The sequence below is a fragment of the Sturnira hondurensis genome, unplaced genomic scaffold (genome assembly GCF_014824575.4).
Source record: "Sturnira hondurensis isolate 20B ecotype Veracruz unplaced genomic scaffold, ASM1482457v3 Scaffold0008640, whole genome shotgun sequence".
NCBI classification, from domain to species: Eukaryota; Metazoa; Chordata; class Mammalia; order Chiroptera; family Phyllostomidae; genus Sturnira; species Sturnira hondurensis.
Window position 1 is genome coordinate 20,207,419 of NW_028081271.1, and position 23,477 is coordinate 20,230,895.

General features: G+C 40.0%; 2 protein-coding genes across 2 annotated transcripts in view; one reads left to right on the forward strand and one right to left on the reverse strand.

Moving 5' to 3' along the window:
- Positions 1-333: 333 nt before the first annotated feature.
- On the reverse strand, positions 334-6,384 carry TM2D2 (TM2 domain containing 2). Its single transcript, XM_037055421.1, has 4 exons — positions 6,044-6,384; positions 5,177-5,264; positions 3,198-3,313; positions 334-2,226 (listed from the first exon to the last, which is right to left on the reverse strand). Exons 1-4 carry the CDS (start codon positions 6,265-6,267, stop codon positions 2,013-2,015), a joined length of 642 nt encoding a protein of 213 aa, XP_036911316.1. The 5' UTR covers positions 6,268-6,384; the 3' UTR covers positions 334-2,012.
- A 247-nt stretch (positions 6,385-6,631) lies between these two features.
- Positions 6,632-23,477, forward strand: part of ADAM9 (ADAM metallopeptidase domain 9) — a 97,642-nt gene continuing 80,796 nt past the window's right edge. Inside the window, exons 1-3 of the mRNA XM_037055422.1 lie at positions 6,632-6,963; positions 19,361-19,458; positions 22,256-22,314. Coding sequence (XP_036911317.1) covers positions 6,867-6,963; positions 19,361-19,458; positions 22,256-22,314 — 254 coding nt within the window. The 5' untranslated portion in view covers positions 6,632-6,866. The remainder of the gene's footprint in view (positions 6,964-19,360; positions 19,459-22,255; positions 22,315-23,477) is intronic.

Genomic DNA, 23,477 nt, shown 5'->3' on the forward strand with positions numbered 1-23,477 from the left:
GTGGATTGTCACAGATTATTAAAGATTTTCAAGTTATTACTCTAGCAGTGGAAACGACTTCGATCTCCAACAGCTTTTCTGACTGCAAGAAGGGCTTTTATAAAATAGATACTTTAATAAATTATAGACCTGACTTTTTACCCATGCTCTTCCTCCTGGCAACATAAATGATTTGAGTCTGAAAGCTGCCCAAGTGGTTTTTTTTTGTTTGTTTTTTTAAACCAAATTGCTTTTGATGGGGTTTGTGATGCTCTTTAAGGAAATTTAACAAAAAACAAGTTGTGAGATGGGGTGGAATTTGTGGCTTACGGTAGTATAATATTTTGGGTAGGATTTTAATTTCAGCTTGTTTTCTGGACTTCTAAGTCAGTTTTTTAATATGACATCGATGCAAAATTTTATGTGTTCGTGTGCTTTTCTGGGGAGAAGGTCCAGTTTCTTACTGACCTACAATTTAAAAAGCACTGCCTTAGAGTATAGAGATTATGAATAAAAATCTACCAATTGTTACTGTTGTGAAGAAGGTTAAGGTCAACGTGCTACAGAACTTTCAAGGCAGAACAAAACAAGCTGTTTTAAATTTTACACAATTGCTACCACTTAATAATATAAGAACAGTGAACATATTGACCAGGGGTAATAAAGCTGGGACTTTAGGGAAGCCATTTGGTAACGGTGGAGAATATCCAGAGGTATTTCTACTGTGATTCTTGGTCTTTAAGCCAATTCTTATGAAACTCAACTTTGCATAGTTCTACCCTGATTGTTTCTAGAAATTGTAAGTTATTCCAAATAGCAGGATCTTAGTTGACTTATCTATAAAGTTCTTTTACTTTGTATCTAACAGTTCTTTTCAACTTGGGTTGCAAAGATGGAACTAACTTTATAAAACCACTTACTGGTCAAAGCATTTCCTTTATCCACAGTGATCTAAAATGTGAGAGTCTGGTTGTGTCTCTTTATGACTGACTGCTGTCGCCAGCGTGAGCGCTTCTGGCATCAAGCGTATTTGTATAGAAAGCACCCCGTTTCTCCTCCCCACAAATTACATCCTAAATCTACCCATCACTCAGTAATAATGTCCTTTAAGTAAGAGTCTGTTGTTCCTTTCAGGAGCACGATGCTCCTCACCTTATCTTACCTAATCATGAAGAACAGTTTTATAACCATTTGTATAAAATCTTTTTTTTACCAGCTTACAACATCAGCTCCCTAAACTGGTAAATGCTACCTTTTGGACAAGGAAAATTCTGCCGAGAGGATAGCCTAACCCAGACGGGTCTGATACTGCTGGCTTATAAACCATAATGGAATTAAAAAATTATTTCCATGTATATATATATATATATTTCCATGTATACATTGCCTCTTAAGTATAATAATGGTGAAACTATAGGGTTCATGAACAGGGTAGTTCACTTTAATCGCCTAGCTTTTAGCAAAACAAATATAATTTTGAGTTTCACTTTACATTCTGAGAATACCCAAATAGCATTCCAGGTTGGCAAAATTTATAATACAGTTTAAATTCAGAAAGTTGGAATTTCAGTGTGTATTAAACTGCATGGCCATTTCCACTTCCACTGAAGATTTTCATTGGTTCAGCTTCAGTTCTCTGCATGAGCCTCAGGATCACAAAAGGTACCACAAGGCTAAAAATACTCCCTTTGCTCATCCCAGTGGATCCACTTGTTCCAAAGGACCGAGAGGAGCCATGTACAGAAATAAGGAGTGTAGAAACCCTTCCATAGCTTCCAAGTTAGTTGCTAGCCTTTATATTTTGTACACGAGGAAAGGTTTAAACTTGGTTCCCACAAGAGTGTTTGCTTGTCATTTCTAGTTTGCAAGGTAAAATCTGGGTTGAAAATCCACAGTCCAAAGAAGCCTTCCTAACCAAAGCCATTCCCCCCAAAGGGGCAAGTAATGGTCAGGCCTGACGTCAAGGACGAGTTCTGAGCCCGCGGAGATGAATTCAGAAGACTGGCCTCCCAGGGCCGTAAGAGCAGCTCTTGTTAGTACACGGTGCACCAGTTGCTGCCATCACTTGGCATCAGCCCTCCGGTTATAAGTAATATAAGGTCAACAAACCACCAGATCCCGAGTCCTCCCAGCGTCAAGAGCTTCCCCACTGCTGTGCCAGTGTGTCCCAGACAGAAACGGTCCACTCCAAAGCATCCCAGGAAGAAGGAGTAGAGTAGAGTGGTTATGAAGTAGTGCCCAGTGTACCTAGACAAAAGGAATGAGAAGGAGGATGTCTGCCACATGAAAATGAAAACACCTAATCCGTGAACTTAAAGAAAGTGAAAAGATGGTGCAGCCAGTTCCTCTGTGGCCTCTCACTCTCCTACCACCCACCCCCCTCCAAAAGATCTCGTGTTGGTCTAGGATCTCAAAAGCATCATTGCTAAGATGTGGAGGACCTGTAAGACAAATACTGAGTTGGACAGGACTGGACAAGAAGTGACCAAGCACATTAGCACAAAGGCCTCCTGGAAGGAGTGGAGTCTGGGCGCCTGCTGTCCCCTGCACAGGCTCCCGAGGCTGTAGCTCTGAATGCAGTTCTCTAAGGAAGCGTGGGCTTTCCTTAAATGAACGCTGATCTCCATATACCTGTTTTGCTGCCTTGTGGCAACTAAAAACGGGGACATCTTCATAAAGACGTGTGTCTTACGTACTGCGATGATACTCAGTTGCAGTTACTTTAATGTCATCATTAAACATAGTCACAGACTCTTCATTGGCAAATGGCGTAAGTAAATTCTGTGCCTTCACACAGTTTGCAGAAATAACACTGATTCTTTAAGATAAACTTATTTTCAGAGAATGGCCCATCATTTTCATAATAAAACCTTTCTTCCTAAAACACAAAGGCTATTTTCACAGAATTTATGCCTATAATGGGAATTTTAGAGCTAGATCCTCTGGCCCAACTCCTTCATCTGGTAGATGAAGGGACAGAGACTATGAGCACCCAAAGGTACTTAGCTGGTTGGTGAAAGAGACATTTGGAATTAATGGCGTCTGGTCTTCAGTCCAGTGTCATCTCTATTAGAATTGCATCGTCTCCATTTATGGATTACGCACAGCAGTAACCCTTGAACACTTAAGGTAAAAGAAAAATTTACGCCAAGAGATGACAAGGAAAACAGCTCTACGTTCATCCAAGTACCAACTGACCCACTCAAAGTCGCACTTACTTTACACAGGGTTTATTCTCACGCAGGAAGGTCCTGGGACTGGCACACTCAATTCCGCCCAGGGCGCGGCACTGGACGGATGTGTGTTCCACATCACTGTAGGCCTGACCACCGAACTGTGGAATGACAACCAAAGCAAAAGAAACTAACACAGAAAAAACTCACCAGAGCAAGTAACACTAACTGTATCTTAATGAATAAAAACAGGATCAGGATAATAATCATGGTAATGAAGGTGAGGGAAAGCTGTTGTAAAGAACCAGGAATTGCCCTGGCTGGTGTGGCTCAGTGGCTTGAGCGTGGGCCTGCGAACCAGAGTATCACGGTTCAATTCCCAGTTGGGGCACATGCCTGGGTTGCAGGCCAGTTCCCAGCAGGGTACACATGAGAGGCAGCCATACATTGATGTTTCTCTCCCTCTCTCCTTCCTTTCCCCTCTAAAGATAAATAAATAAAATCTTAAAAAAAAAAAAAGAACCAGGAATTTAGTGACATACTTCAAGTGATTATAAATTCGTTCATCCTAAATGTACATTGTTTTAAATAAACTCCTCTCTTTTTTCTTCTTTATGACTGGTTTCTTTGATAATACAGCTAATAATCAATTTTGTTAAATGCCAGTTACAGCACCTGGACACAATGCTTTAATTATCCTTCATTTACAAGAAAAAGAGCACAGTACTGAGCATTTGGGAATGGGTATTTAAAAACTTGATGTGTATTAGAGTTCTGTTTTGTATATATTATAAATGAACATAATTAGGAAAGAGTTCAGAATATCAACGGACTCATAACTTTATTTGGGCCATGAATGTGTAATTAACAGATATTTGTAGTACATCTGCAGTATGTTTAAATTTGACCCTCTGTAAGACTGAATTCTGGGAGAGAACACACAGCTCTACCTTCTCTACTGGCATCTAGTTTTGCTGGAGCATTTTTCAAAGGGAAGGGAGCAGGAAATAATGATGTGCTCTCCTTGTACCTCCCCCAGGGATTCAGGTGCCCGAGGATTCCTAGTCCTCTAGGACTTCCGGGGGAGGTAACAGTTTGAGTGCCTTGACAGAATCAATTCAGTTTTTAATTTAAATGGGCAAGACTAAGTGACTTTTATAAAACGCTAACTCAGACTTTTATCAATAATTATCAAGAGAACAAAAATCTCACTGCATTAAGAATATTTATTTACACATGATTACAGTGTGAGTTGCCTTTTTAGTTTTATTACTTTCAGGTTTATTCCTGTGTCTGATTTAGTACAAAGAATGTTTTCCCACAATTCTGTTACTCCTGTGTATTAAGTTGCATTATGCAGCATAATATAACACAATGGTGAGTCCATAGTGCAGAGAAAGTACATGAATTTCACTGGTTTTGGGGGGGTCTGAGTAGGCAAGGTGCACCTAGTTTTAGGGATATTAATGGAAATGGATAGTTTCTCTCTATTCCAAGAGGCTATTGGTTACTAAAGGCTTCTCCTTGATTGCTATGACCCCCTACAAAGACATATACTAGTAGATTGTATTTGTTTCCACATGGTAGAAACTGCTTGCCTAGTATAAAGCAAGTTAATTGGCAAGAGAAGATTTGCTCCAAAAGCACGTGTAACCAACTTACTGCTCAATTCATCATCAGTTTTAGAAAGCGCATAAGCCTTTCTTTTGCTCTTTCAGGAAAGCGCATGCCTTGAAGGACAGTTAAGGGTAACATTTCGGCTTCAAATCCATCTACATCAATGGCCAAAGAAACCAGAGACAGGTTGGTCTTTGCATCTGGGTAGTTTTGACAGAAACTGCTTCTCCTTGAGGAAACTAAATGCCTTGTTCAGTCACTGACCCTGGCCAGAAATGGCCAACAACAGTCATCCTAGTGAATTCTACCAACAGGTAACTTCATACTCCTTATAGGGCTTGTACTTTTCTGTAACTTTTTCATACACTTCTGGAAGAATTTGATTGTAAAGCAAAATAAAAACCCACCTTGAGACAACCATAACCAAGTTCCTGGGATGCGGTTGCATTTCCAACGTGATCCACTGGGTCTTCACACTCTATGAATTCATCAGGTCTGTAAATCAGCAGAATCATGATCATCACATGGTTTTTGTAAATGGCTGTTTATATGTATACAGTCAAACCAGGCAAGAGAGATTTCTTCAACTTTTACTTTCATCCTAACTCTTCCCCAAGACAAGAGATGGTGTCAATTAGACTGAAGCATGGGAGGTCAAACAGACAGCCATCCAAATGACCCTACGTGGATTCTAGTTCTGCCATGGCTTCATCTCTTCCCTAGGTAAACAGCTGCAAGGCTATGAGGGCAAAATTGAGACCAAAGGAGTGCCAGTTCTCTTTGCATTTCCCAAAGGCCTTTTCTCACTTAACTAAAAAGAGATGTTACAAAATGAATTGCTTTTATAATGGTAGTGGTATTACTTTTTTCTAGGAAGTACCTTGTAGGCAGGGACACGTAATTTACTTCATTTGTGTCTCACGCAGTACCAGCCCCTATGATGGGAGTCTCTTTCGGGTAAAAGGGAGCAGGACGGCGAAGGTTCAACCTCGTACCCTTCTTCCGGAGGCTATTCGATGTCACTCCTTCCTACTTCTCTTTTTTTAGATGCCAAAGAATCTGCCACCCACACACAAGGTTTTCCCCTGCATGGGTGAGAGGAGTGACAAACCTGTCATGATATTCACCTCCCATTTGGTGACTATCAGGTCCTCCGCTGGAGAGTCCGGAAAAAACAAAAAAGCAGCCCCCCGCTCCTTCTCCCCGCCAGCACGACACCCATACACCCTTGCCCTATCGCCATCTCCACCTGCCTCGACGACAGGGTAGCTTACAGGTAAGAGCAAAGGATGACTGGAGAGTTGGGGTCGCCATATTCCCAGCTCGAAGCACCCGCGAACTCTGGGTTGGTGGCGCCAGCGGACGTGAGCTCCGGCTCCGCGGTAGCGTTGTACGAGTGGCTCCGAGAGACACAATGTAGCAGAAGTAGATTCCCCAGCAGCAAAGCCGCCTGGCCGCAGAGAAGTAAGTAACTCACCGGGCAACCACCCAGCACCATTTTCCCGGGCCCAGTGGCGGAAACCGGGCCTCCTCAACCACAAACCCGGCGGGCACCGGGGACCCAGGCTCTCTGCCTAGTCTAGTCTCTTCCCGGAGCCCCGCTCTTGGCTGCCATACAGCCAATGGGCACGCAGCTCGGCGCTCCGCCCAACCCTGATAACCAATCAGAAATGGCTGCGCAGGGGGCGGGGACGGGCCTTACCTTTGCCTGTCAATTCCTCTTCTGCGTCACACGCTCCTCCTTTTGCTCTGACTGCTTCTTCCAATAGGTTCCCTCGACCCCCAGAGTAGGCGGGCCTGGGAGTAGGAACGGGCGCGGACAGTGAATGGGCGGGGCAACCTAGTGCGGGTAGTAGCCGGCAGATAGCAATCGCATTCTCTCGCCTGGGACTGGATTTTTCCCTACGTCAGCGGTAGCGAGCGCGATGTCGGGAGCGAGCTCGGATAAGAGCGGGGTTGCGTCAGTGGCGGGCGCGTGTTCGTCCCCGGGCGCGCGCATCCCTGCTAGTTCTGGGGCCCCGGCAGGGTTGGGAAATGATGGAGCAGGCGGACGCAGGAGCGATCGAATGTTGAGTAGAACCTGCGGAATCGACCGAGATGGGATCCCGCGCGGGCTCGCCCTTTGGGACCCTCCGCTTCCAGTGGTTGCTGTTGTTTGGCTTGGTAGGCCCAGTCCTTGGTGGGGCTCGGCCAGGTGGGTGTCCGCCCCCAGGGACCTTTGGGATTGGTGTTTCCTAGGGCTGGGACCTCGGTCTTATCCCGAGGTGCCTGGGAGTGGAGGGGCCCGGCCTGGCTACTGGACTCGGGGTTGGGAGGCGGAGCCCCTCCAGCTGTGTGTGGACAGTGCCCAGACCCTAGGTCCAGTGTCTGGCGCCCCAAACCCTTTTGGGCACTGGTCTTCTGTCTGGTTCTTCTTCCTCCGTTCCCTTCTTGACAGTCTTTTGCGGTTCTCCCCACCTTCATCTCGCGCAAAGCTGGGTACTCCAGACTCTCCAGACTGCTCTGGATCTGACTCGGACCTCGGGGAGTCTGCTGGGTGCGCGCCGAGGGTGTGTTCACGTTGAAACTGTTTTGAGAACTGGAGCTTCGTTTTGCTGGTGGAGTTAATGTCACTTGGAAACAGGCTGGGAGATGGAACTTTTGGTCCAGGTTATCATAACTGGAAATTTTGACGTTCATTTTGTCAGTGGAGTCACCAGTGGGTCCACCGAACTAATTTTAGTGATGGAGTAAAGGTGTGTGCGTGCCCATTTTTCTTGGGCCGTTTTGTTGTAGTAAGAATACTTATTTTTGGAAGGGCTATATTTCTTTGGTCAGGCTTTTACTTGGATTTTTCCTGGGTTTGTAATGTCTGAAGTCTGGACAATTTGTGCGATGCTAAAGTTACATGATTTATGTAAAATCGCTTTTGAATTGTGAGACTTCCTTTGAATATGTGAAGTATTAATACTGGAGATGCCCAAACATAGTGGCAGCAAATTGCGAACACTAGCTACTTTCTGGACACAACTTTATTTTGGCTCTTGTATTGAATTGTTTCCATGGCTATATTTTCTTGATCGGTTATAGAGTATGATGGAGAAAGGTTTTTTTTTTTTTTTTTTTTTTACTGAATCATTGCCTTAAGAATTGTTCAAAGGCGATGACAGGAAATTTCAGCGCTGGGCTGCTGACCTTCAGGAGATTAGTTACATTTTTTCTTATCTTTGGCTTATTCTTTTTTCAATGAAATGAATTTGCCCCATCGCAGGAAGTTTAAAGCTCCAGATAATGAGGCTTTATTGACTGGAGAGCTACTGAATTTTTTCTGGTTAAGAGTGTTTTTGCTGTGGCAGGCTGGATGGTTAACGATTACCAGTATTTAAGGTGAAGTAGTTTATACATCCAAGTTGTTAGTAATCTGTGATTCAGTATGTTTTCAAACATAACTAGCACTACATTTTAAATGTTAATGTATGTTGATTATTATATACTTGTATATAGATGTATGGACTGTCCTTGTGGTTTCTAACTCTGGCTGTAACAGTTTATGGCCAGTCCCTCATTTAAGCGTGTGTATGCTTTCAAGCTATAGTCAGTGTTCATTGAACTCCTATAAGCACCATGCTCAGTTCTTCTGGAGGGGCAAAAGGGTGACTACATTGTTAAGTATCTGAGGGGTATTGGGGAAGGTACCATAGAGAAAGCGATACTTGAACTGATGTATATTGGCGAATGTTCAAGTAAAGGGATAGGAATCCATTCTAAGCAGAAGAGTTTTTCCAAGAGTACGGAGGGTTGAAAGAACATGACTTGTTAGGAATGATGAGATCATCCCCAGGCAGTCTCTATAAAAGGAGGGCCAGGGGACCCCAAGGTAGATTGGTACCAGCTGGGAAGAGTCGTCTATGCTCTGCTAAGGGGTTTGAACTTTGCCCTGTAGGTCAAGTTCTTTGGGTAAGAAGGTTTTTAAGTAGGGTGTGTTACATAACCAGAATTGCCATGGAGGTAACTGGCAACACGATGGATGACAATACGTGAGGGACGGGCTGGAAGCTGAGAGAACCGTTAGGAGGCTTTTGTAATAGTGTGTAGTGAGTCAAGTCATGTTTCCCTACTAGAATGTTCTTCCAAAATCAGATGACTAAACTTTTGCAATACAGGAAGGATGTTTAAAACATGCACCGCAACCTTTTTCTGCTAATGGGAGAGAAATCTTAGGGTTCAGTAAGCACTGTCTACATATCAGTCAAATAGGTTTTGCAAGAATGTTTACTGCCATTGTGTCAATGAGGAAGTGCAGCATAAATTCCAGACAGCTGACACTCACGGTAAAACTTTTTTTTTAAAACTGGGATTAACAAAAGTAACTATGTATGGTTGTGAAAAATAACAAAGGGAACCAGGTATGAAACCTCTCCCGATTTTCTTCTTGAAGGTAGTAATTATGATGGGTAGGTCTAGAATAAAAAAAAATGAACATTTAAAAAGACTAGCATTCTAAAGAAAATGAGTTTTAAAGTGTAATTACTCATGGTGAATCACTATAAAATGAAGTATGTAATAAGAACTAAGGTCCACACTAATTTTGTTTTTTGGTGCCAGCAGATTACTTGAATTTGATGTTTGTGTTTGTACTGTATAGGAGACTGTCGTCTTTTAAATTTAAAGATAGCTTGGTTTTCACTTAAAGCCCTGTCCATGTTTTTCTGAAGAAAACTGGACAAGATGGACGTACTCAAATATTCTGTGAAAGAAATAAATGCTGGTCTCCACAACATAGTGAAAACTGGGGGCAAGCTTCTGAACAAATAGTCCTGTAGAAAATTCTCTATTCTTGGTTATTTATAAGTAAACAGATATTTATCCCAAAGTTTATACCTAAATGAGAGAAAGTTCTGCAAGTAATTCGTCTTTTAATAAACGAAAACACTATTGAGTTGCAAATATTCCTCCAGTGCATTATATGAGCTAAAATTTTAATAAGTAGTGAGAGAGTTTGGTAGAACTGAATACTTCAACTTGTCATTCTGGATAGCACATGATCGGCTTCTCCAAGAAGTCTTTCATAACCTCTCATTCTGATTGTTGTTCAAGTACTGAAGATACTGCAAGTGAAATAGTTTGCCTTCCTGTCTTCCATTACCCTGGGAAGCCTGGGATGTCACAGTTATATTGTAACCGTCGTCGGATTCCCACTGCATGAAGATGTGCCTAGTGCAGAGCAATTGTTCAAAATTTGATTGACAAATGAAAATATATGATGATATTCTATAAATATTCTTTTGGGGTCAGCATGGCTCCTCTTGTGTTTCTTGACCTAATAATCCCTGGACATTGGTTTTATATGTTGTTGTGAGAAAAGACAATAAGGAGCCAACCATATGCCCAGGCTCCTGTTTATAAACTAGTATGGGGGGGAAATGGTGTTTGTGAGCTACAGCCTTCCCTAGAGAATCAGCATAAAAGTCTCCCTTCAGCAAACCATAACTTCATTAATTATTTTTTTCCTCCTCTAATGCTCTCAGATATTACCAGTTTACATGCAGGTGAACTGCAGTAGGTAAAATATATAATGAAATATTCATACTGAGCAAGATGATGGATTGGATATGGTCATCTCATCGATTTTGACAGTGGTCAGGTTGGGTATTAGTAGACCAGTTTTAAATATGAATAATAGGTTTATTTGTTTTTAATGTAACATATTCCCTTATTTGCCTGCCCCTGTGAGATATTTCTTGATTTCTTTAACATCAGGCTGGTCCCAGCAGGATGTACCCTCGAGGCAGAAGAATGCAGTCTGTGCATTCTGGCCAATTGCCTTAGCTTTCTTTGTTGATAAGAGGCTTTCCTGAGCGGTTGAGAGTATTATAGCCCGTGGCGATGGGGTGTAATTTGTCTTATGTAAACCGAACGTGTGTGCTATGTTTCTAAATACCATCTCTATCTGTTGATAAAAAGAAACTGTACATGTGGTATTATTATCCGGCAATTAAAATAGAGTTTCAAATGGAATAAAAAACAAAGATAGTTTGGCTTTCAACTTTTAGGTAAAAAGTAAAACATTTATAATTAAAATATATACAGAACAGGTTGCTGGATCCCAGCACAGTGTTCAAAAAGTGCTTTCAATGTAACTGTACCAAAGTATAAGGTACTTTTATAATTTTTTATTTTGATGAAAATCTTGGTTTTTTATGAGTCTCCCCCATCCTCCCCCAAAGATGCAATCTGTCAGTAACTGCAGGCTTTTTCTTGGAATAGCCACAAGCCCAAATATGTGACAAACAGCCTCTCTCTCTCTCTCTCTCTCTCTCTATATATATATATATATATACACACACACACACACACACACACACACCCCTTGGATACCTGATCTGTAGCAGAGTCTTGGAGTTATGCCACCCTGTGACTCAGTGCTAGGGGACTGACTGCCTCAAAAGTAAATCTCGTCTTNTTCAAATGGAATAAAAAACAAAGATAGTTTGGCTTTCAACTTTTAGGTAAAAAGTAAAACATTTATAATTAAAATATATACAGAACAGGTTGCTGGATCCCAGCACAGTGTTCAAAAAGTGCTTTCAATGTAACTGTACCAAAGTATAAGGTACTTTTATAATTTTTTATTTTGATGAAAATCTTGGTTTTTTATGAGTCTCCCCCATCCTCCCCCAAAGATGCAATCTGTCAGTAACTGCAGGCTTTTTCTTGGAATAGCCACAAGCCCAAATATGTGACAAACAGCCTTTCTCTCTCTCTCTCTCTCTCTCTCTATATATATATATATATATATATACACACACACACACACACACACCCCTTGGATACCTGATCTGTAGCAGAGTCTCGGAGTTATGCCACCCTGTGACTCAGTGCTAGGGGACTGACTGCCTCAAAAGTAAATCTTGTCTTCCTGGTGTCTCAGTAACTAACCCTCACTGCCTTTGAAAGTTGGAGTGCTCTTTGAATTGTATACTTTTGTTTTGATATTGAGAAATTAGTTTTTATTTTGTGTCAGTGTTATTTTAGTCAGATAATTTTTCAACATGGTCAGATATCCTTTTATTTTATCTTTTTTTTAGTATTAAGGGAGAAAAAGGATCCTTCTTGAATCACATCTTTTAAGAGTAAGTTAGGGAACCCGAGAAGTTCACTTAACTTGGTCTGTTTTAAAATGTACAGTTGTGCATGTATTCATTTATGTTTATCTTAACAGAAGACTTAGAGTATTTCAGCTAATAATAAGTCAAACGAAGGCACTGCCGCACATTTGTTGTACTGCGTGACGAAACCCATTCCCATAGGCGGGAAACGCCTTTTCCCCTTTGACACATTTTTCTTTCAACGAGATGTTTCATGGTTTAACTCATATTCGGAGGACTCCCCGCTCTGGTTTCCCCCGAGAACCCTCAGGCAGTAGATTCCTGAGATTAGCTCTATGGACACATTACAATCCTGCTGCGAGTAGACGCTCTGGTCCCAGCTGCTGGAAAGGGATGGTTAAGCAGTCTGTGGCACAGAAATACAATGTAATATAGTATTGTGGTTAAAATGCCAGGTGTGTGGGCCACCTGGAGCTGTGGAAAATGGGTATGAAGGATGTCAGTATAAAGCTTACTTTGGGCTGTGCATGTTCATGACAATTACAAGTTGTATGTATGTGTAGCAGTAAGGGTAAGATGAGGTCGTTAACATACACTTATTAAATATTTCCTGTAATGCACAGAAAACACATAGCAAGTAAGATACTGTCCTTTGTCTCAAGAAACTGAAGTTCCTCGCTAGAGGAACTTAAATTCTTTAGGGCATTAAATCCTATACATGGTTGGCATTTTTCCAAAAGGGACACTTACAAACAACAGCAAATGTTCTGTTTCTTTTTAAATGTGGAGATGTGTAAACGTAAACAAAAAACACGGTAACACTCAAGAAATGTAAACATATAAGACATAGCTGCAGCAGATTATAATTATGTTTGACGATGGTATCAACATGTGGTATATGTTTATTTGGGATTAACCATGTGAGTGGAATGAAAATATATGGCTCAGAGTAACAGCAGCTTTATGGATCTAACTACAACAATTTCTTTTCAAGAACTAACTTGGACAACAGAATTATCTTTTCATCTTTTATGGGAAACCCAGGTTTATTTTCTACAGTGAAAGTACTTCAAGGTGGCTATTTGTTTACATTACAGGTGTGGAGGAAAGGAGAAAAGCCGAAAAGCCCATGACTCAGGGTTCACATTTGTTTGCTTTGCAATTAGGTGGAATTCTTTTTACTTGTTTCCTCTGCTACGGTTACTGTTATGAAACATACACTTGGACTCTCTCCAAAACAGAACATAAAAATATCTACGGAGTTGGATTTTCAACCTGTGTGCCACAAGGATTTTTTTTTTCCACAAGGATTTTTAAAATATGCAATTCCTGACTGTTTAGTCAGGGGCACTCACCTCTTTTCCTTTAGATTGTCAAAAAAAAAAAAAAATGACAACAGCCAACACAGCAATAGCTGTCCAGTGAGAATGTATAAAAATTATACCTATTTTTTGTCAGACCAGCCAAAAATAGATATTTTTGGTGTGCCACAGAGTTTTAGTAATTAGTTCATGTCTGCTGTGAGAGGAAAAAGGGTTGAGAATCACTGAGTTAGAGGAAGAAGTGAAACTAAACACCTTTCTCTGGATTTAAGACACTTTAATTTTTATGTTTTAACTCTTAATTTTATCTCCAGTGTGTTTTCTGCTAGTTTGATTTTGACGCTATGTTTAGTCTCTCAGATTCTACTATAAGAGCGTATATTCTCTATGGAGTTGATTGGATTAAGATTTTTTTTCCACTGTGAACTACATCCCCCAGAAGGCACTTGGGAGATATATTTAGTTGTCACACTAGTGGCGCATCTGGCACCACTAGTAGGGTAGGGTGGGTAGAGGCCAAGGGTACTACTTAACTTACCACTTTGCCCAGGAAACCGCCTACCCCAAGAATTTTCTGGTCCCAGATGTTAATATCGTTGTGGTTGAAGCTTTATGTAAAGAATGTTAATGCACTTTCCTTGTAGTAACATGAAATATGTCATTTTTGTTCCCAGGAGAAAGTGCTGCTATTTGGAATTTTAAAAGGGGGGGGGGACTGAAAAATTTATGCAAGGTATAAAGAAGAAAAAAAAGAAATCAGAACTAGAAATGAGGAAAGAAACTTTGAAAAAATATAGGAAGGGGTATTTCTGTACTAGTGTACATTTCTTATGTTTTTGATTCCTTATGCCACTCAGAAAGTAGATCCTTGGATTTTAAAACCAAGAAGTTGATATCATAATAATAGCTATTATATACATAAGTTATTTTTGGGTGCTATAGTTTTGAAAGTCTTTTAAAATAAATGATTAATTGTGTCCCCCCCCCCCCCCAAACAAAACTAAGAATTGTGCTTTTATTCCTATTTTGGACTTTTTCTTTGCTAGCAATTTGTATAAAAGAGCTAGTTTTGGTAAATAGTTTCACTGCCTAAAACCAGCTGTGTGACTTATTAAGTCACCCTATTTCAGAGTGAGAGCTGATGAACTATCTGGCTGCTCTTTTGTAGTTCCTTTTGCTGCGAATTTCTTTTTCTCTGTGCTCTTTGCTTCTGAGTTGGGAGGAAGAAATTTTGGTTTAGTTCCATATTATTCAACTTTGATCATAACAGCTGCCTGAGTCTATCAGCATACATACCCTTGTCTGTAATGATTCAGTTAATGAATCACATCCTTGCAATGAGTCATGCATATCCGTATCTGTAATGAATGAAGTACAGGATGATTTACGTTTTCTCACACAAAGCTTCTAATCTGTTGCCTACAGCAAGCACTTTATTGCTGCCACCTATTCCTGCCAGCATCCCTAGAATGACTGCCCTAGTAGCTGGGTGGATCGCTGTGATCCAGAATGAAATGACTAAGGGTAATGTTGAAATTTGTGTTTTTAGAAATTCGAGAAACTCAGGGTCATTGAAGGATTTATTCTGGGTGAAGAAATAGTCTTGTAGCTCAGTTAATTAAGGGCTAAAGGATATTTCTACCCAGGGATTTGAAGCCTGCATCTATTCAGGTCATGGGTTTCTTTTGACATGGTTCCCAATTGACAGCTCCAAACAGCTGAATGTTTTATCATAGTATGCCATAAATATGCCTTGGAGTAGCCCATGATTGCTTTTGTGAGCATTTTATCTTTGTCCATTTCTGGTGTTTTTATGTAATGATTTGCAGCCACATATACATAGTATACATAGTATACATGCAGCCATATTATACATAATATAATATGCCATATTATAAAGCCATAAGGGATTGGTGGGTAAAGAGTTTGAAAACTGTTAGTATGACATGACTGTATTGCATATGCTACAATTCATGCTTTTCTATTTACACTGTATCTTTTAAAATCCCAAGGTAGACAGGGTTGTAGACATTTTTATACATGTACAGTGTTATCTTGGGGAAAGTTTGATGTAAATACTTCACTTTAATCTCTGTTTTCAGAAATCTGAGGGGCATAAAGCAATTATTGAGTGAATGAACAGGTGGATTGGACCCAAAGGGGAGAGTGTGGGGGCAGGGAGACCAGGGAAGAAGGTGTCGTAGCAGCTTGATATGTGGTTAAGGCTGATGGAAAAGAAGGAGCTGTCGAGAGATACTTATGTAGTCAGTGCGTTTAAATAGTTTATGCTTTTTGTTGAAGAAACACTCTTTTTTTCCCAATTTTAATTTTAAAAGTAATACAGGGTTTAGAAAATACGTGCTCATTATAAAAACAAATTCAAACACTGCAGACGTATCGGAGTACAGGAAATAAAGTCCAAGTCCTTACCTCATTACTTCCTGGTTTTATTCCATCATAGTAACTACTTTAAATAAGTTTGGTATATTTACCTGATATTTACATGTTTGTTTATTGCACATTCTGTAGTCTCATGTATATAAACGTGGTACAATATTTCACGAACACTGTAATTCAAAGTTTTATACAGTGAAATGTAAAAGTCTCTCGTCCCTCTCCTTATAGATAACTACTTAAAAATGATCATTTTATTGTAGAAAATATGAGACATACAAAACAGTAGAGAGAAGAGTAATGAGCTCCAGTGGACTCATTACCCAGTTTTAATATAATTTCGTATGCATCTTCTCCCTCAAACACACACTTGAGTATTTTGATGCAAGTCCTAGCCCAGGGGTGTCCGACCTTTTGGCGTCTCTGGGCTACACTGGAAGGAGAGCTGTCTTGGGCTACACATTAAGTACAGTGCAACATGTAATCACACAAAAAATCTCATAATGGTTTAAGTAAACTTACGATTTTGTGTTGGAACACATTCATAGCCATCCTGGGCTCCATTTGGCCCCCGGGGCTGCAGGTGGGACATCCTGTTAGACAACAATTTTGCCCTCGCACATTAGGAATGAGTCTCTAAGACATAAGAACTTTTAAAGGGAAACCTTACCCACAACATGCTTATTACACTTAAAAAACTAACACTAATTCCTGATGATCATTAAATATCTGTGTAGTGTTAAAATTTCCCTGATTGTCTCAGAATTTGTTTTTTCCTATTAATTTATTTGAATTAGGATCTACACAGGTCCATGTATTTATAAGCCTCTTTTAATTTATTAAATTCCACTTAATGAATCTGTTTTCCAAATTGATCTGTTGAGTGGAATATACGTCTCTGTTCTTCCCTTAGTCTTTCTGTTTGTGTGTCCTAGAATTGGGCCTCTTCATACGGAATGTGGTTTTGGTATGGAGAGATTATTGTATAGCGTTTTCTTCCATGGACCTTAGACTGTGACCATCGCCTTCATCGGGTTCCCTGGAAGACTTGATATGTCATCTCAGTGATGCTGGAAGAATAGATCTGTTGCGCGTATCGACAGGCTGTGTCTCCGACTCTAACGTGGAGTCTCCTCCCGAGGAATTTGCGTGGCCAATTTCAATCCTACTCACTTTCTGCCCAAGTGATGACTCGAGAACCCAAGTCCCCCTTAGATACGATTCCACTGTGTGGTTGACTGAGTAGGATTGAAATGGGGAGTAAATCTTCATGGGTGTTTTTTTCTTCACTGTTAATAAATTTTATCTGAGGTTTATTTTTTTAGGATAGATGAACTGGCATTAATTTTATTTGCCACAATTGCTACATTGTTGTGTTTATTAGAGTTAATCCACGAGGCATTAAAAGTAACTTTTCCTTCCTACTGTCCTTGTCCATTGTATAAGTGTTCCAGGACCGTCTCAGGGGACGTCATTCCTGCTGGGTGAGGGTGGGAAATGGACAGATGCTGCTGGGCTCCAGATGCCTCTGTCACACCCGTTTCCCCACTGAAGCAGTTCCTGTGTGTGTGTGTGTGTGTGTGTGTGTGTGTGTGTGTGTTTTAATAAGGAAACGTCAAATGAGGTTTTTAAATAATTTTTATTATTATTCTACTACAGTTGTCCCAGTTTTTCCCCTATTGCCCTTCTTCGCCCAGCCCACCCCCCTGCTCCCACAGTCAGTTCCCACACTCTTGTCCGCGTCCATGGACTTGCTGTTCTTTGACTCGCTCCTTCTCCTTATTTCCACCCTTACCCCCTTCCCTCACCCCTCTGGTTGCTGTCAGTCTGCTCCGTGTTTCCATGCCCCTGGTTCTATTTTGCTCATTAGTTTATTTGGTTCATTAGGTTCCTCTTATAGGTGAGATCATACGGTATTTGCCTTTCACCGGCTGGCTTATTTCATTTAGTATAATATTCTCTAGTTGCATCCATGCTGCTGTGAAAGGTATGTGTTCCTTTTTTCTTTCTGCTGCATAGTATTCCATCGGGTAAATGTACCACAGGTTTTTTGTCCATTCATTTACTGATGGGCACTTATGCTGTTTCCACACTTGGCTATTGTAAATAGCACTGCTACGAACATAGGGGTGCGTAAGTTCTTTTGGTGATTTTGGGTTAGGGTATATTCCCAGCAGTGGAGTCACTGGGTCAAAAGGCAGTTTAATTTTTACTTCTTTGAGGAAATTACATACTCTTTTCCACAGTGGCTGCACCAGTCTGCATTCCCACCAACAATGCACTAAGATTCCCTTTCCTCTACATCCTTGCCAGCACTTGTTGTTTGTTGATTTATTAATGATGGCCATTCTCACCAGTGTGAGGTGGTATCTCATTGTGGTTTTAATTTGCATCTCTCTGATGGCTAGTGATGCTGAGCATCTTTTTATATGTCTGTGGCTATCTGTATGTTTTCCTTGAAGAGGTGTCTGTTCAGGTCTTTTGTCCATTTTTTAATTGGGTTGTTATTTCCTGGCATTGATTTGTAGAACTTCTTTATATATTTTGGAGGTCAAATCTTTGTCTTATGTATCATTGGCACATATTCTCTTATATACTTGGTTCCCTTTTCATTTAATGATGATTTCTTTAGCCATGCAGAAGCCTATTAATTTGATGTAGTTCCATTTGTTTTTTCTTTAATTTCTCTTGCCCTAGGAGATCTGTCAGCACAAATATTGCTACATGGGATATCTGAAATTTTCCTGCCTATGTTTTCCTCTAGGACTTTTTTGCTGTTATGATGTTTTAGTCTTTCATCCATTTTGAATTTATTCTGGTGTATGGTATAAGGTGGTGGTCAAATTTCACTTTTTTGCATGTACCAGTCCAGTTCTGCCAACACCGTTTGTTAAAGAGGCTATTTTTACTCCATTGTATGCTTCTCTTTCCTTTGTTGAATATTAATTGACCATAGAGACATAGGTTTATTTGCGGGCTCTCTATTCTGTTCCACTGATTTATGTGTCTGTTCTTATGCCAGTACCAGACTGTTTTGATTACAGTAGCCTTGTAGTATAGTTTGCCATCTAGTTTGTGATTCCCTCCTACTGTGTTGTTCTTTCTCAAAATTGCTAAGGCTATGTGCAATGTTTTTGGTTCCATATAAATTTTTGAAGTATTTGTTTTAGATCTGTGAAATATGCCATTGGTATTTTAATAGGAATTTTGTGGAATCTATAGATTTCTTTGGGTAGTAAACATTTTGATGATGTTAATTCTTCCATTCCATGAACACAGTATATGCTTCCATTTATTTGTATTTTTTTAAATTTTTTCTTAAGTGTTTGATAGTTTTCTGAGTACAAGTCTTTTATTTCCTTGGTTAAGTTTCTTCCTAGTACTTTATTTTTCTTGCTGCTGTAGTAAATGGAATTTTTGTCCTAGTTTCTCTTTATGATATTTCATTGTCAGGGTACAAAAATACCCTCAATGTTTGAATATTAACTTTGTATCCTGCTATTTTGCCACATTCACTTATCAGGTCAAGTAGTTTTTTGTGGAGACTAGGGTTTTCTATGTACACTATTATGTTGTCTATAAGCAATGACAAGTGTACTTCTTCCTTTCCAATTGGGATGCCTTTTATTCCTTTTTCTTGTCTGATTGCTGTGGCTAGAACTTCCAGTACTATGTTGAATCAAATGAGTTTTCTGATTTGAGCATTTGGCTTTTGAATTCCATTATATTTTGGTACTATGTAGTTTTTTTAGTTCACTGTTTATATTTGTTATTCCCTTTTCTGTAGGCTTTCAACAGACCTCACATCTCTCTTCTTATGAAATTATAACTCCTTGGAGATTAACTAGAGAACGAAGAGAAGCCCGTAGGCCCTATTCAAAACAGGTAAGTTACCTCTTGAGAAATATGTATGTATTTAAGTGTTTTTAAGGACAGAGGTGTTATTTTCAGTAATGATTGGTTCAGTGAGTAAATATAGGCCAAAAGCTAGTATAGAACCATGCATATAGCACTGATATTTATTGGATGTTACTCTAGTAAAAGTGGCATATTGATCCTTGGTATCTTTTTTTATTTTTTATTTTTAAAATATTTTATTTATTTATCTTTAGAGGGGAAGGGAAGGAGAGAGGGAGAGAAATATCAATGTATGGTTGCCTCTTATGCGTCCGCTGCCGGGAACCGGGAACCGGCCTGCAACCCAGGCATGTGCCCTGACTGGGAATCGAACCGCAATCGTGTGATTCAGAGGCCTGCGCTCAATCCACTGAGCTACACCAGCCAGGGCTGGTATCTTTTTTCAAAGACAAAATGGTCAACTTGAAACATAACAGAATGAAATGCTTAAAAAAATTCTAGGACCAGGGTAGGAAGCTGATTACATAGACTCCTGACCCTTAACTGACAGCTGATACTGACAATGATCTTGTAATAAAAATAAGTAACCTCTCTTTTAGTTTGTGATTGGTAGAATACTTCATATTGTATTTTCCCAGACATTGGAGAATAGTAGTGTATTCCATGCATATATTTCATATTGGGAATGTTTAATCAAAAGTAAGTTTTATCTCTATATTAGAAGAAACATACTCTGATGTTAAGGGGGTAACCAATGCACAGAAATACTTTTTTATACTATTTTGTCTTACTCTAAACAAACTGTTTGGGCTAAAACTGATTTTTCAAACTCTTTAACTTTGTAGAATTATAATTTAACTCTATTACAATTTAACAGTAACAGATAACACAGCATAAAGTTTATTCTCACCGAGTTGCTGATATATTTATAAATATAAGACAGCTTGCACTTGTTTGGGGACTGGGCGTAGTAAAACGAACACTGGAGTTTAGATTCAGGAGCTTTTAGTTTCAGCCTTTCATTTTTTCCTGCATAAGTCAGAAAAACATGAGTCTAAGATCTTCTTCCAGTGGAACAATTTATAATATTTGCTTTTTTTTGAACTGGGATATTGAACATTCTACCATTTGCTTTTTTATTGCCTTAGAATGGGGTTATTTTGTGCTTGCTTCATTAGTTTTCTCTCTTTCTTGACTAGCATAGGGATGACATTGTGTTTTTTATTGTGCCTCTGATCGTGTCTTCATCAGTACTGCACACAGAGGTACTTGTGATCATAATAAACCTCATTCATGGGCCCCCATAGGTATTTGAAGACGGGAAGCACTGTTTAGGGGTGAGGAATATGGCAGGGAATGAGACAGACGAAAACCCATGCCCTTACTGAGCTTCCACTTTAGGGGGGGAGAAACTATAAACAAATAATATGGATTAATAATACAGAGTCCTTGTTAAGGTGGTAATAAGTGCTCTGAAAAAAATTAACATCAGGAAGGGGAATAAGGAGGGTAGAAATAGGGGTGGGGTAGAGAAGGATGGTGTGTGTTTTTTTAGCAGTACAGCTTGGGTACTGAGAAGGTCACCCATGAGTGAAGACCAAAGGAGGGGAATGAGCAATCCAAATATTTGACTTGGAAGTCCAAGTTCAGATATTTGGGGAAAGAATAGAGTATCACGAAAGAGTTGTGACTCTCAGAATTCTTCTCAGAGGAGATGACAGTGATGTTTTTATATCAGAGGGTTGGCCAGGGGCAGGAAGGATAGAAAGGTGCATGCCAAAGCTGGGGGGATGGGAGGAGCTTGGCGTTTCTGATCCCACAGTGGAGATCCAAGGAGGTCGCCAAGGCCTCTCAGGCTCCTACTCAGGATGTGGAAGTGGAAGGCCAGGATCTGGGATCCAGGCCTGGGAGTCAGATGTTGACGTGCCCCTGGAGAGGAAATCATGCTATTTCTTGGCAAGATATTAACTTAGAGTCCAGACACAGTAGGGGAAATCAGAGGACACTTCAGATGACATTATGTGTTGAGCTTTTCCATGATGCTCTCTTTTGTTAAAGAGTTAAGGATCTCCTGGTTCTAGTGAGCACATTAAACATTTCTGGCTAATGCACTGATGAGTTGCCGGGGAAGCTGTTTCAGAGTTGTTTGAGGTAGAGAGGAGGATCGCTTGAGCTTGAGGATGTGTAAGTGCATGTTACCTTATGTCACTTCGTTGACTCTGCGATGCCATTTATAGTAAAGCCTGCTCTCATTTAATGTACCCCTGATTAAGAAGGAAGCAGAGTGCTGCCAGTCAGACTCCTGTGGCTTTGTAGGATGCATCCTGAATTCAGAGATGTTCATGTGTGGGGGGAAATGTGTTTTAGAATTGGTGCAGTGTGGTAAGTCACGTGAAGATACAAAATTGTAAGAGTGTATGTACTTCTTTTCAACTTTTAGATGACTAGAACTAGGGATAATTTCATGAAACTAAGTTTATTTCATTGAAACAAAAGGAAGAACTACTTTATAGTGTAAGTAATACATGGATGGACTGTACAGAAATAATCCCCAAAGTTACAGCTCAATTCTATAATGAATTTAAGAAGAGTTTAGATAAGTATGCAGGCAATTTTCTACAATAGGCTATTAATGGAAAGCAGGGATGGCCAGAATATTTTCCATTTTTTAAGAGCAGCTGTAAGTTTTTCCTGTAAAACAATTTCAGTCAGCACCTAATTATTTTAATGGAGGCTGGAGTTTTCCATGTCTTGCAAATACTTGTTGGAAAGTAATTTATAAGATGGTGTGTCATTGTTCTTTTCTCCTTTTTTGTACATTTAGGTATCTTATGTCATTCAAGCTGAAGGAAAAGAACATATTATTCACCTGGAAAGGAATAAGTAAGAAATTTAATTTGCTCTGGCTTGTCAGTAATTTTGTTTCAATAATGTGTAGGTTTATTTTCTAGTTAGATGTTGTTTAGTAGATTGATAAAAACTGAGAATAATAACAGTACAAGTTTGGGAAAAGCCATATTATTTTATATTTCCATTGACAAGAGAGCAAGGGAAAATAGTTAAAGTAAGAGAAAATTGCATTTAAGAAGAAAACTTTTTAATTGTTATCAACCCAAGGAACAACTGAGCAGGGTAAAGAAGTCTTTAGTAGTTTTATCAATCTACTGGAGTTGCTATAACAAAGTACCACAGACTTAACAATAGAAATTTATTTATTCATCAGAGCTCTGGAGGTTGGAAGTCCAAGTTCAAGGTGCCAGCAAAGTTGCTGTCTGGTGAGGGCTGTCCATGTGGGTTGTACATGGACATCTCTGTGGGTGCTGCCATGCCCTCACCCTGTGTGTGTGGGTGTGGAGTTGGGGATGGGGAGCAGCAAGCGCTCTGGTGTTTCTTCTGATAAGGACACTCATTCTGTCGGCTTAGGGCTGCACACTTAGGGCTGCACACTTAGGGCTGCATTCAGCTATAATTGCCTCCTTAGTGAATTTATCTGCAAACACAGCCACACCGAAAGTTAGGGCTTCAAGGTATGAATTTTGGGAAGTGGGGGCACAAAGATTCCTTCCATAACAGTAGTCTCTCACCTCCCCATTTTAATCTTTTCTCCTTCTTTTGGCATATTTTCACCTGTTCCCACTTGGGTAATCTGCCCCATTCTGCTGCCTTTCGGAAACACCAGGTTTCTCACTGTGCCGAGCCCATCACTTTTCTGTGGCCTGTTTTGACCCCTCTTTCCCTTTTCTCATGGAGCAAAATTCCCAATATCTTTAGTGAGAGAACCCAGAAAAAAAGCCACTTAAGAAACTCATTTATACTAGGGTGTGAATCATCGGATGTAAAGTGTTTCTGTCTAAAGAAGTACCGAATTTTTCAGGCAGTAAGATGCAACAGACCATAAGATGCACCTAGGTTTTAGAGGAGGAAAATAGGAAAAAAATTTTGAAGCAAAAATGTGTTAAAATATTTAATAACATAAATAACATAGGCCACTTCCCCCCACCCCAGTGAGCCAGGTAAGCTACATTTGGACTATAAAAGGCACTCCC

Excerpts from the sequence above, each read along its gene's own strand:
- TM2D2 (XM_037055421.1), bottom strand. The coding sequence starts at position 6,267 with ATGGTGCTGGGTGGTTGCCCGGTGAGTTACTTACTTCTCTGCGGCCAG. Across the intron at positions 5,265-6,043 it reads GTCATCCTTTGCTCTTACCT|ACCTGATGAATTCATAGAGT; the intron begins GTAAGCTACCCT and ends GCTGATTTACAG. Across the intron at positions 3,314-5,176 it reads TTGGTTATGGTTGTCTCAAG|TTCGGTGGTCAGGCCTACAG; the intron begins GTGGGTTTTTAT and ends GTCATTCCACAG.